We start from the raw sequence: 13,193 nt of genomic DNA on the forward strand, positions 1-13,193 counted from the left end.
AAATTTGTCACGTAAGGCGCTAGAGAAAACCTGAGATATACTTATTACGCTTTATCACTTACCATCGTAAAACTGTTAACTGATGAATCATAAAATCTTAAAACATTCGTGTTGCTGTTACTAGTCTGTCGGTGAACGAACGATATATAGTTGCATAATGCGCACTGTTTATGCGATCAGATTCATCTTCGTTTACTTTCAACGTTCGACTATAGTCGTACGTATGTGTGGAAAAATAACGAAGTATTTCACTTACACATTTTAAACAACGGGATTTATGTAAGGTTAATTCCGATTTTTGTAAGAATACGAAATTCAAACTGTGCTACTGAATACTTCGTTTTATATCAGCATTTGATATGAATGTTGCTGCAAGTGTTTGCCAAATGTTATGAGTCCGTCCATATTTTAACATTATTTTAGTAGTAAGGTTGTTTTTTGTACTTAGACTATATTTTTTAAATTAAAGAAATATTACGAAAGGATAGTTTCAATCAACAAAAAATCAGCTTATACTTTTACAGTATTAAAATAGTTTTTATTGTTTTTCTTGTCATATTCTACACTATTTACAATTCATTAATTATTTCAGTCCGTATTTGAAATAGTACAACTTATTGAGAATCATTTTATTCTTACATTATAAGAGAGTATTTTAGATAAATACTGCTCACAGAGCTAAGCAAACATTAGTTATTTCAAAACATACCTACTCCTGAAAACCATATGGAATTTACAAAGTTTAAAGGTTCGATTCGAACAAAAACGACACTTTTAACACTGACATATCTAATCCATATCGTATCTAGACGTAATATTTGACGTATCTTAAAGTTCGAATCGGGCCGTTAGTTATGCCCCGGTTAATCTATTAGGAATTTTATATTTATCAATCATCCAAAATTAGCAATAATTATTGAGTACGCTTCATCAAAGCGCAACTTTTTCTTAATAAATAAAGATATTATATTACAGTCTTCCCAAAATAAAACATAAATAAATAAATATTATGGGACAATTTTACACAGATCGACCTTTGTGTTGTAGGTACCAGACGACGATATTTATACATATAAGTAATATACACATATATATAAATACTTAAATACATAGAAAACATCCATAACTCAGGCACAAATATATTTGTGATGAACACAAATAAATGCCTTTACCAGAATTCGAACCCGGGACCTCCTACTTCGTAGGCAGGGTCACTACCGACTAGGAGGCCGTTAAGTATGCACCTAATGATAATATGCTACATCTAATAGTAGGAACGAACATGTCCACACATCGGGGCATGGCTTACTGGAGTTGAAGGAATTCGAACCTTTCGTACACTAGCAGTCAAACATACCAGTCGGACAAGACGGAGCTAATTCGGCCTGTTTTTTTTATGCCTAGAAAATAAGGAGCGTATATGGCATTCGACTGAGCAGTTTCCTAACCGGCTTTACCGATGCAGTTGCCATGGTTACGCCAAAATATATTTAACTGATTGATCTAAGGAACTTACATTGAGGTGTATACACACAGACATGTCTCGCACTCGTAGACATTAGAAACGATTTCCGTACTAAGGCGTATACGCTGTGTACCACAAGCCTTTCTCCTTCAGATTAGAGAGAGAATCAGCTACTCTAGTGCAATATTCCAGAAGCGTTGTTGGAAGTTACCTTGCTGCTGGTTGCCTTGAATAGCAAGGCTTAGCAAAAAATTTGTAGGCAAACCTAACCACAAGCCTTCAGGCCCCAATTTCACCACGGCTACAATTGTCAGTGACATATGTCGAGCGACAATTGTCAAGCGACAGGTGACATATTACAATTTTATAAAATATTTTCTATAGAAATACTTACAAACATGACAGGCATTTTGCTACAATTGTATGTATTACAATTATGTTGTGAAACAAGAATATTTTTTTCTAGTCGACATATTTGTAGAATTGTCGGTGAATCTTGACAGGAAATGAGTTACATGTCGGAATTTCCCGACAATTGTCGTGTTTCTTGTGACAATTGTCATAAACTTAGCAAGAGAAATATCTGTTTTTTTCCGATATAATAAAGTTTTTTTAATAATACAATGATGGTGGCAAACAGGAATACGGCCCGCCCGATGGTAAGCAGTAACCGTAGCCCATGGATGCCTGTGACGTCAGCAACAGTGATGTTTTTCAATTTTCGCACCTGTCACCGAGGTGAAATTGGGGCCAGTGTGGTAGAACGCTGGTGGAATATTCTAGAAGCGTTGCTGGAAGTTGCCCTGCTGCTGGTTGCCTTGCTGCTGCTGCCCGAACATCATCTGCTGCTGGTGGAAGTCCTGCGGCGCGCCGCCGCCCGTGTTGTTGCCTTGGTTCGGACCTGGTACCAAATGATCACATCATTCAATAGTCTCTTGTAATGGGGTTGGCCGGTCGAAGTTTTTAGCAGATGGCGCCAGCATAGCTTGCCCTGTCAATCCCTACAATTGTGGATTTTTTGTTTTTTAATGGAATTTTATGTCTGACAAAAAAGAGTAGAAATTAAAAAGTGCGAAATACTGTAGTGTCGTCCCTTTCAAATCAATCTAAGAAAACGTGACGACACTACAGTATTGCCAGTTTTTAATTTCTACTCTTTTCTGTCAGACTATAAGCCAAATCTTATAGAAAAAAGGGCCAAGCTATGATGGCGCCATCTATGCAAAACTTTGACAGTTGTGGAAATTTGAGGAAAACATTGTAAAGAAACCTGGCGTATGGTTCAACAACTTGACAATTGACACCGGTCTGATACTGACAATTTCCTATACATTTCTGGGTGAGTGAGTAATTGCCCAATTTTTCATGTAGGTACTTACGGCTCGGCCACATCGAGCGACTTGCGACGGCGGGAGCGATAACCATAGGTTGGAGCGAAAGGTCCGATCGCTGTGTCACGCTCCAACCTATGGTTATCGCTCCCGCCGTCGCAAGTCGCTCGATGTCGTGGCCGAGCCGTTATGGTGATTGGTTGCCCACAAGAGAATAATATTCTATGTTACTTTAAGCGTCACATTATTCTTTGGTCGATATTGACAATTACTACATTATGTATTAGGGGCGGTCAACAAGAATTTACAAACGAGTGTGAATTGATGCCCGAAACCGAAGGCGCGGGCTTAATTAACACGAGTTCGTAATCCTGTACCGCCCATGGCACACACAATGTTTTTTCATCACACTTGTAAGGAAAAAGGGAAATAAATAAAACTTCTGCCTAATTTAGGTCGAAATATAGGCTTTACGGACCGCATCGCCTAGCAAGTAATAACACCTTTTACGAGCAAGTGTTATGAAAAAAGCAGGCTACAACGGCATGCATTTATATTACCTGGCATTCTCATTCGTTTTGCGTTGCTGGCTCCATGGTCATGGTTATTGGCTTGCACCTGATTCTGCTGATTCTGTAATAACAACGTATGAACAAATTACATAATATACCTCTATGACAGTGTATCTTCGCCAGGCGGATCGTTTTGTATGGACCCGCTAAGTAAAGAAGACCTTATGTATGTCATGGCAATAAAGTTTTTATTGTACTAATGATTTTTTTTAATGGTAAGAGTTAAACTTACATTATTTTGTTGCTGCTGTTGTTGGTTTTGTCTCGCTTTTGAATCACTCTTGTCATCCTGGTCGTCATCAGTCAAGAACTCCCTCTTTGGATAGGGAATGGGGCATCCAGAAAATACATCCTGAAATATTTATTTATGGTCATCATTTGGAAGGAAGCATAACTTTATACCTAACAGGCTAACATAAAGACATATCGCGTCCGAAACGATAGTCAAAGTTCAATTCTAAATCTAACACCTCAAGGTTGTTTTTTACCTGCCCAATTTAGATCCCAGACTCCAAAACTAAAGAACAGATCCTTGTAGAAACACCCAATTTAATAAGAATTGTGTTAGCAAATAATAAACAAATGTCAGCCTTACCTGAGTAGGCAATGGATCTTCGGAAAAGTACGGATCTTGCATTGCCATTTCCGATGTTATTCTCCTATTTGGGTCCATCAACAGAAGCCTTTGCAACAGACTGAATGCTTTGCTGTCTGGCTTGATCTTGTGTCTATCCATATATTTTCCTAGTGAACAGTTTTGGTAACTGAAAAGGAATAAATGATTTTCTTTAGCATGTTTCAACTGAGAACATGTCAACTGAGTTATTGTGAAAGAGATGACTTTGTATGCAGTGGTAGTGGTACCAATATCGGCCACCATCGTAAACAGGACGTATATGATGGTCGTTCTTGAATACGTGTCCTACGATGTCCGTCACTTTCTGTCCCGCGGTGTTAAAAAGTGAGTTATTTTATCACGTGGATAAAACCATCCATAATACGCCTGCTGTACTGTAGGTATCCCATTCTTTGCTTTGTTTCTAATGGTTAAGATGCTAGTGCTCCACAAGATGCAGTATTGGTGGAGGATGTGCATTTGTTGCTTAACCTGACCTATGTGTTATACTGTAATCTATTTTGTTAAATTGGTACCTATTTGTCAATTCCCAAAAAAATTAGGAACTAGTTTGGGGCCAACATTGAATCTGCCATATTATTTTTTTTTCTGTTATGCTAAGAAAATTTTGTGTAAGCATCACCTTGTAAACATATTTCAAAAATACGATGAATAAACAATTTATACTGTTACCCCAAGTGCCACTTTTAGGCTACTGCCAAAGAGTTAAAAATGGATGAGTTATACTTCACTTACTTAGATCTTTTAAAATCTTTGACTAGAGTAGCATGCTCTGGCATCTTCCTGATGTCCTCCCAGTCCTTCTCCAGAGGAAAGCCCATGACATTGAATATCCTGTCCAGCTGGTCATGGTGGTACGGGTTGCTGGTCTTTATGTCTTCCTGTCTGCAGTGGAATATCGGCTCGGACGTGAGTAGCTCAGCAAAGATGCAACCTATGGCCCAAATATCTGAAAATGGAAAATTCACCGTTTTTTATAGAGTATATCAAGTGTAAAGTGTCTCTTTCTTTGTCTCTGTTTAGGAGAGTCTTTAAAGCTGGCACAATAAACTGAGCCATTTACGCTTAACACCAAGGGTTGTGCACATCACGCGAGTTCTATAGGGGGGGTGGGGTTCGAAAAAATCACGACAGATCACTTTGGGGGAGGGGGGTATATAAATAAATAAATAAATAATAAATGTTATAAGGACATTCTTACACAAATTGACTAAGTCCCCTGGTAAGCTCACAAAGGCTTGTGTTGTGGGTACTCAGACAACAATAAATTTAATATAATATACAAATACTTAAATACATAGAAAACACCCATGACTTAGGAACAAATATCTGTGCTTATCACACAAATAAATGCCCTTACCGGGATTCGAACCCAGGACCATCGGCTTCACAGGCAGGGTCACTACCCACTAGGCCAGACCAGTCATCATTACTACTTACGTATAAGAAGACCTGACGTGTATTTTTCTCAAAAAGTCATAAAGTAGCCGAAAACACCTCGCGTGATTTGGGCACAGCCCCCAAAGACGGCCACAGCCGTGCAAGGTTACAGTTTAATATTAGAAGGGTTAATTGTATTTTTTATATCTAATCTTTAGTACTTTAATGCTACTAAACATCAAATAATTTTACCAATAGCTTTAGTATAATGTCTTGCCCCTAGCAAGAGTTCTGGTGCCCTGTACCAGAAGGTGACCACCACTGGATCCAAGTCAGCAAGGGGCTTCAATGGTGCATTGAACAGTCGGGCGAAGCCCATGTCAGCAATCTTTACCCTGCCTCGCTCAGGGCCTTCACCCATCACTAGAATGTTTGCTGGTTTCTGTAAATTTAAAAAATAGGTTACATTTTATTAACAGAAAATTTAAATTGAGTTTACAATGTGACATTGAAGTTGTGGTTGAATTTATCACATTTGAAGGCAAATGCGTCAGTGTACAGATTGCTCCTAGATGCTCTCACATTGTTAAATAACCTATAGCACATACAGAGGACTGCCATGCACTGAACATCTCACTTTTCCTTGATGGAAGTACTATTAGTATTATTCTGGGACTATATGGAGGAATATTGTGATTTTTCTCCTCTAATATCATGAAATGGAACTACAAAATAATAACATAAAAAAGCTGGAAGGCTCAGTAGGGTAATAGGTGAAGCCAGCATAATACTGCCTGTTTACAGACATATTTGTGTGGCATCTCATTCTTCAATATTGCAAACAACTTTATTGCGAGTAGTGTGAATGGATTACTTTTAACCTTCTTCAGGTTTCTTTTGTTAGAATAATAAAAAAAATCTTACCAAGTCTCTATGCAAAACCCAGTTGGAATGTAAATAATGTATCCCATCCAAAATCTGATACAGCAAACTCTTGACCATGCCCTTAGGAACCATAACAGACTTTTTGTTAGCCTTCGCAGCCCTGTGGAACTTGATGATGTGCCACAGATCATGCTCCGCATAGTCAAACAGCAGCCACACCTTCCGATCCGTATGTGACAAGAAAACTCTTATAAGGTTTATCACATTTGAATGCTTCAGCTCCCGGAGTAGCTGTGAAGAATATGTTAAGTTATTATTATAATATTTATCCTTTATTAGACCGAGTTTATATCTGGGTCTAACAATAAAGTAGAAGATCCCAACAAAGCTTATGAAGTAATTTATTCATAACATGACGCTTTAGCTCCATTTGAAATGAGGGATTTGGGATTTTAGCCAACAATAACCACAGTTGCAATACTCTTAACTAAATTCAAAGAAGATAAGAGGTTTACACATTTAGGCTACTGTTATTATGCAATAAAATCAGTCAAGTTTTGGTTTGTAGACATTGACCCTGTGGTGGTGCTGGTGTGATAGTGTCTAAATAAAATCTCTCTCTCTCTCTATTGTTCCAAATATCACTTTATAAATAACTTGCTGGCTCAACATGTGAAGGAATCTTCACTTAATGATTTCAATTTTAAATTTTAAGAACTAAAAACGAAATAGACTATGCCAAGTAGCATACTGGCGAAATTCGCTAATGTTGCGTATTTTAAGCTAAACAGAGGTACACACCGCGATCTCCCGACAAGCCGACATCGATAATCCAGTGCCTTCGATTTGCTTCAACGCGTAGTCCTTTGTATCCGAGCCGTCTTTTCTCCTTGCCTTGTAGACGTGCCCATAAGTCCCTCTGCCAACCTTGCAACCTTCGAAGTCAAACAGATCCTCGACTTTCGACCGCTCGTTTTGAGTCTTTACTTTAAAATCATAGTCCATCATAACCGGAGCCATTGTTTTATTTTGAAAATTGTCACCCATTGTGTTAACTGGTTTAGGAACTTGAGAAGCTAGGTGCTTGTTTATTATTTACACTAGTATTATTCAACTTACTCTGTAGATTGTACTTTACTACGTTATGTTCTTATTATTACAGGCACAAACATAAAACTGAACATTTACAGAATTAGGCTCAGTGTTTTGTCTAAATAATTCACTGAAGGAAAGTACTTCTACGTTAATTACTAATGTTCATTTCGATCCATCTCTTAGTTTCTATTATTTTAAATAAATATTTAGGTTATGTTAGGGCCTCTACAAATGTCATCGATCGAGATTTGTGTTACATTGCGGCATTTGATCGATTGATGGAAGTCGTTGGACCTATTGCCGGCAAATTATAGTTTGTCAAAGGACTGTCTCATTTCAAACATAGACAGAAAGAATCTATCTTTGTCTTACACTAGTACTAGAAAAGGATGAGTATAGTTTTCCTGGTTTTTACTGACTGACAAATTGGTTTGACCAACTATATCTTAAATCGCAAGCTATTTATTTGTTGCAGAGTCAATAGAATATTGTATGTGGTTTTAATGTTGCTAGTTGCTATAGATGGTCAAGCAAATCTTGTCAGTAGAAAAAGGCGCCAAATTCAAATTTTCTGAGACGATATCCCTTCGCGCCTACATTTTCGTGCGGTAGTCTGTTATAGGCGATTTACATTCTCATGCGAGCCACGAGACGCGAGTGTAAGCGGGGGACTCGTGGCTCGGCTCGCGAGGCGCTCGGTTTTTGGGCACGAGTCAAAGGGGCTCGCGATGGGCTCGCGCAGGACGCGAGCTTGCGTTTACACTCGCGTTCGGTTTGTCATTCGATTACAAACCTTATACCGTGCCGTTAGTGTTTAAAATCGATTAGCTCGACGAGCTTACGAGACACGAGGCGAGAGTGTAGTTTACGGCTTTTATAGTAGGTAGTCAATAAAAACAACTCGATAACAAAAAACGAAATGAATGGTGTTTCGAAAGATTGTGTTAAGACCAAAGAACTCTGAGTAATTAACAATGGAGCCGCCATTAACAGGCGTTCCCCTCTGTCGAAAAAAGGCGGCCAATGGTCAACCACATGTCAACCATATGTATGGACTGACGTTTATCTGACATGACGTACCTATACATTTGATGTGCCCCTCCCCCGCAAAAAACGGCAGACTATTATGTACCGAAAATTTTAGACATGGCGTCTCCGTTGGTTATATCCTCTAAGCCAAAGAATATAATACTCATCACTATCACTCTTTGATACTCATTTTGGTCTAAGGCCCGCTCCACACTCATGCGTGAATCGCGGCGCGAAGCCGCGAACGCGAGTGTGGAGTCTATTTTCGCAGACAGCGAAATAAACTCCACACTCGCGTTCGCGGCTTCGCTCGCGATTCACGCGCATAGTCTGGAGGGGGCTTAACGTCTAACGCAGCGACCAATAGCGCGCGTGGTGCAAACTCATCAACCAATCGCGCGCGTGATGCGAACTCATCAATTAACCAATGGCGTTGTACCGGTGTCACACCGCTGTACTGGCCCCTGTCATGCCTCATTATTATTGTTCGTAAAGCCAGTCTATAGCTGGTCAAGCAAATCTTGTCAGTAGAAAAAGGCGCGAAATTCAAATTTTCTATGGGACGATAACCCTTCGCGCCTACATTTTTAGGGTTCCGTACCCAAAGGGTAAAACGGGACCCTATTACTAAGACTTCGCTGTCCGTCCGTCCGTCCGTCCTTCCGTCCGTCCGTCCGTCCGTCTGTCTGTCACCAGGCTGTATCTCACGAACCGTGATAGCTAGACAGTTCAAATTTTCACAGATGATGTATTTCTGTTGCCGCTATAACAACAAATACTAAAAACAGAATAAAAGAAAGATTTAAATGGGGCTCCCATACAACAAACGTGATTTTTGACCAAAGTTAAGCAACGTCGGGAGTGGTCAGTACTTGAATGGGAGACCGTTTTTTTTTGCATTATGGTACGGAACCCTTCGTGCGCGAGTCCGACTCGCACTTGCCCGGTTTTTTAAATTTGTCGCCTTTTTCTACTGGCAAGATTTGCTTGACCAACTTTATATCACAATTTGTTGTATGTGAGCCACAGCTATGCATATGAATATTTTCGAATTTTTAATTATTATAAGAGTTACGAGCATTTAAAATTGTGTATGAAATCTGTTTTTCGCTACTAATTTTTACAATTATTAAAAAAATCAAACATAGGGGCATGGCATAGCTATGGACGATTAATATACATCAAATTATGTAAAAATATTTTCCATATCCAGACTTCCAGAGACTCTGGAGCCGCCATTAACAGGCGTTCCCCTCTGTCGAAAATAGGCGGCCAATGGTCAACCACATGTCAACCATATGTATGGACTGACGTTTATCTCACATGACGTACCTATACATTTGATGTGCCCCTCCCCCGCAAAAAACGGCAGACTATGTTGTACCGAAAATTTTAGACATGGCGTCTCCGTTGGTTATATCCTCTAAGTCCAGAGAGGAAAATGGGAATGTTTGTATGGAGAAGCAACCAACCTCTTTCGTCTTAAACAAAGGCACAATTTAATGACGGTGGATAAAAATAAAAATACGAAAATAATATTAATATGCAGTTTTTACCTATATTAGACTATGTAAAATAAAAATGTACTTTAATATTAACTAATAGTACTTAATAATATTTACAGACAACCAGCCATCAAAAGTTATCATGTTATCTGCAGACATTTTGCATAAAATTTTTGGTTTGTTTTGGTACAGTTTGATGCAAATAGTCATACTCAAAAATATTGTGCAGTCACTCAGATGAGTCTATGAGTGAGTATAGCCAGTGCCCGAGAGGACACGTTTTTCAAGATCTGGTTTAAGAACATACCCATATCATTATGTAATTTATTTGCAGACTAAAGGTAGTCTCGTGTGTGTTAGAAGCATAAATCATTTGCATGTGGCTGTACTGACAATAATATAATTTACAACATATAATTATTTCTTTGCTGCCAACATTACTCCAGCGATGAGAGCCGTAATAGTGAATCCTTGTGCAACAATGCGGAGACGCATCATAGTTTGAGACATCTTGGATCTGCCTTGCCTGAATGACCAAAGCCCGTATGATAATGCACCAGCAGTTGCTAAGCAGCCTGAAAAATTATCAAATAAGGCATCAGTGATTAATTGTGGGCTAAAATTTGCACAGATTCCCACTATTCGTAGGATTGATAGGTAAAAACCTATGATTGTGCCATCTGAAAAATACTTTATAGACTGGTCCACCCCATTATATTAACCCTAGAATGCTCGCGCTATGAGCATTTTGCCGCCCTCGGCGAAAAAACTGTGATTACTTGAAAACGGTTCGTTTGTCAAGGACATGCATCCAATTAGCTGCCCCCTTGTTCTTTAGCTCTCTATTTTCCAAATTTGAAGAAATTTCGGGCGTGGTTGACTGCAGGAAGCAAATTTTGCTGCCGCTGTGTCCGGTATGGCGGCAAATTGCTCACCGCGCGACTACTCACGTAAGTAAAAGTTGGGGTCGGTTTGTTTTATTAACTCAAAATATGAATAGATTTTACTAAGTTTAATATTGTTTTGATATCTACAAAGTAAAATAATAGATAATATTATTTAATTTCTTCAAAATTATTATTATTTTTTGAATTTACTAAGCACATGTTATTGTGACGAACCTTTTTGAAAGAAATTCGTCTAGCTATGTTTATACCACATATAATAAAAAGATTTAACGTAAATACTTTACAGAAACAATTGGGGAACCAAATCTCTTGTTTTGTGTCATCTAAACACCAAAATACACCCTCAGGTGGAAAAGATACATTATTTGCACTATGTCCATCCAAGGAAAATAGAAGGTCCAAAAAGAGCACAATATAAGTGCAAAGTACATTGTATACCCATGTACTAAGGACTGTTTTGCTAAAATGTATATAGAAGATAATCAAAACGTTTACATTAGTTAAAAATACCAATATTTCTTTTTTTTATATCAGCTAAGGCAAAGGGCGTGTTAAAATTCGAAATTTTTTACCTAAGATTTTCTGATTTTTTTAAATATACTATTAAGTATAAAATTATAACACAAGTTACTTTTTATAACAGTATTTGATTCATTTTATCCCATAAAAAATATTACAAACTGATTTAGTCATTATATTAAACAAAAAATCCTGTTAATTATAGGCGGCAAAATGCTCCCTACGCGAGCACTCGCATTACACGGAGAGGCGCGACTACTCTATATATGATATGTCAATAACACAATATGTAATTTAGTTTATGCACAGGGCCGTCTTAAACTATGCCCCCTTGCCCTTGGGCACATAAGAATTTGGGGCCCTTTTGGAAACTAAAGAAAGCAAATTAAACTAACATTTTTTTACTATGATGTTCTATTTATTATGAGTAATCAAATATACTGTTACTGTCTGTCCTTCGAGGCCCCCTGAGGTTGGTGGCCCTGGGCACGGGCCCCGTGTGCCCTTATGGTAAAGACGGTACTGCTTATGCATCCTATTTATAAATTTACTTTAAAAAACGATAGCAGCTCAGATTCTTCTACCCTACCAAGTGTTAAAATAAGTTGTTGCTAATAAATCAGCTATAAATAGAAGCATACATAAGTAAACTTTTTAACACTTACCTATAGGGACGAACGGATTTTCCTCAAATTTTCTTGAAAATTTTTCTTTCATCGTTTCCCCATGATGCGCTCTTCCCATATCTTTGCGCAGTTGCACCCAATCCAAATCGGTCGGTTCTGGTTCAGTCGTCATTGTAAAGAAATTTACTGGTAGACAATGTATAAATGAAGCAAATTTCTGATTATTGTATAGTTTTTCTTGCACAATAAAACTGTTTTATAAATTGTACATGAAAATTTAATGCTAAAATAGAACAACAAATGAAATGCCAGACAACATGCACTCGTGACATAAGGTCCATAAGGATGCTGTCACTGTCAACTCACAACTGTCAGTGTCAAATCCTACCGCAAACCACGTTCGCCGTCTTGCCTCTCTGCCGCACTTGTAAATTCGTACGTAAGTGTGACAGAAAGGCTGTTGGCAGTGTTGGCACGACAGAGAGACAAGAGAGGCAACACGTCGTGGTTTGCGGTAAGCCCTCAGCTGCAATAGCACACATTATTCTCTTTCTCTTTTACTCCAATGAACGCGTAATTAGAGTGACAGAGAAAGATACCCACAATTTGCATACTTCGATATTCGCGGTAGACCCTCAGCGCACAAACTAATAAAAATGCCCTTTCTTGTGGTGGGGTATTTAAGTTTGGTTAGAAAACTGAAAAAAACTCGTTGGGCAAAACAGATGAAATTTTATTGAACGTAAAATATAAAGATTTTTTTTTCTGATAATAATTATCTTTTTACATCTGGCAACGTGATTTCGGTCTTTTGTCAAACATGACTGACCAATAGAAAAAAAGGAAGTCTAATATTGGATTGATTGGATTGGACAATATGAATAGCATTGGCATTTATTTGACGGCTCAAGTCAAGAACGCTTCACTAACGCTCTGTGTGTGATTGACTGAGCTTTTGTACACGTTTCCTTTATTTGGTTTAATTATAATAACTTTAAAATGTTCCATATTTGTGCTAAAAATTCTTATTTAAAAAGTGTAAGTACAATTTCTTTCTATCATAGTCTCACCATAATAAGCGGTAATGATCAAATCTTGTTAATCTTTATGATCGTTGAAACTTGATTAGCTACCGTCGTAATAGGGTTTTAGTTTACTTTCCTCATCCAAAAACGATACGATATTATTCGTTATGCGTGTTTTAGACGGCATAGGTACGTCATACAATATTGAAATGCCCT

The 13,193-nt window shown here is 38.2% G+C and overlaps 3 protein-coding genes across 3 annotated transcripts in view; 1 reads left to right on the plus strand and 2 right to left on the minus strand.

Moving 5' to 3' along the window:
- Positions 1 to 2,224: 2,224 nt before the first annotated feature.
- On the minus strand, positions 2,225 to 7,564 carry LOC134794291 (cyclin-dependent kinase 8). Its single transcript, XM_063766049.1, has 8 exons — positions 7,072 to 7,564; positions 6,310 to 6,561; positions 5,638 to 5,827; positions 4,741 to 4,954; positions 3,964 to 4,132; positions 3,601 to 3,720; positions 3,357 to 3,429; positions 2,225 to 2,366 (listed from the first exon to the last, which is right to left on the minus strand). Exons 1-8 carry the CDS (start codon positions 7,315 to 7,317, stop codon positions 2,245 to 2,247), a joined length of 1,386 nt encoding a protein of 461 aa, XP_063622119.1. The 5' UTR covers positions 7,318 to 7,564; the 3' UTR covers positions 2,225 to 2,244.
- A 2,372-nt stretch (positions 7,565 to 9,936) lies between these two features.
- On the minus strand, positions 9,937 to 12,283 carry LOC134794308 (HIG1 domain family member 2A, mitochondrial). Its single transcript, XM_063766072.1, has 2 exons — positions 11,992 to 12,283; positions 9,937 to 10,474 (listed from the first exon to the last, which is right to left on the minus strand). The coding sequence occupies exons 1-2, from the start codon at positions 12,122 to 12,124 to the stop codon at positions 10,317 to 10,319; spliced, it is 291 nt and encodes a 96-aa protein (XP_063622142.1). The 5' UTR covers positions 12,125 to 12,283; the 3' UTR covers positions 9,937 to 10,316.
- A 563-nt stretch (positions 12,284 to 12,846) lies between these two features.
- LOC134794298 (pneumococcal serine-rich repeat protein-like) overlaps positions 12,847 to 13,193 on the plus strand; it is a 47,288-nt gene continuing 46,941 nt past the window's right edge. Inside the window, exon 1 of the mRNA XM_063766060.1 lies at positions 12,847 to 12,990. The gene's annotated coding sequence lies outside the window, so the exon portion shown is untranslated. The remainder of the gene's footprint in view (positions 12,991 to 13,193) is intronic.

This window comes from Cydia splendana, chromosome 10 (assembly GCF_910591565.1).
Source record: "Cydia splendana chromosome 10, ilCydSple1.2, whole genome shotgun sequence".
In the NCBI taxonomy this organism is placed as follows: Eukaryota; Metazoa; Arthropoda; class Insecta; order Lepidoptera; family Tortricidae; genus Cydia; species Cydia splendana.

Coding starts and splice junctions, on each gene's coding strand:
- LOC134794291 (XM_063766049.1), bottom strand. CDS start 7,317: ATGGGTGACAATTTTCAAAATAAAACAATGGCTCCGGTTATGATGGAC. Junction 4,133..4,740: donor AAAGATTTTAAAAGATCTAA/GTAAGTGAAGTA, acceptor ATTCCTTTTCAG/TTACCAAAACTGTTCACTAG. Junction 2,367..3,356: donor AAAACGAATGAGAATGCCAG/GTAATATAAATG, acceptor ATTTGGTACCAG/GTCCGAACCAAGGCAACAAC.
- LOC134794308 (XM_063766072.1), bottom strand. CDS start 12,124: ATGACGACTGAACCAGAACCGACCGATTTGGATTGGGTGCAACTGCGC. Junction 10,475..11,991: donor AAATCCGTTCGTCCCTATAG/GTAAGTGTTAAA, acceptor ATAATTTTTCAG/GCTGCTTAGCAACTGCTGGT.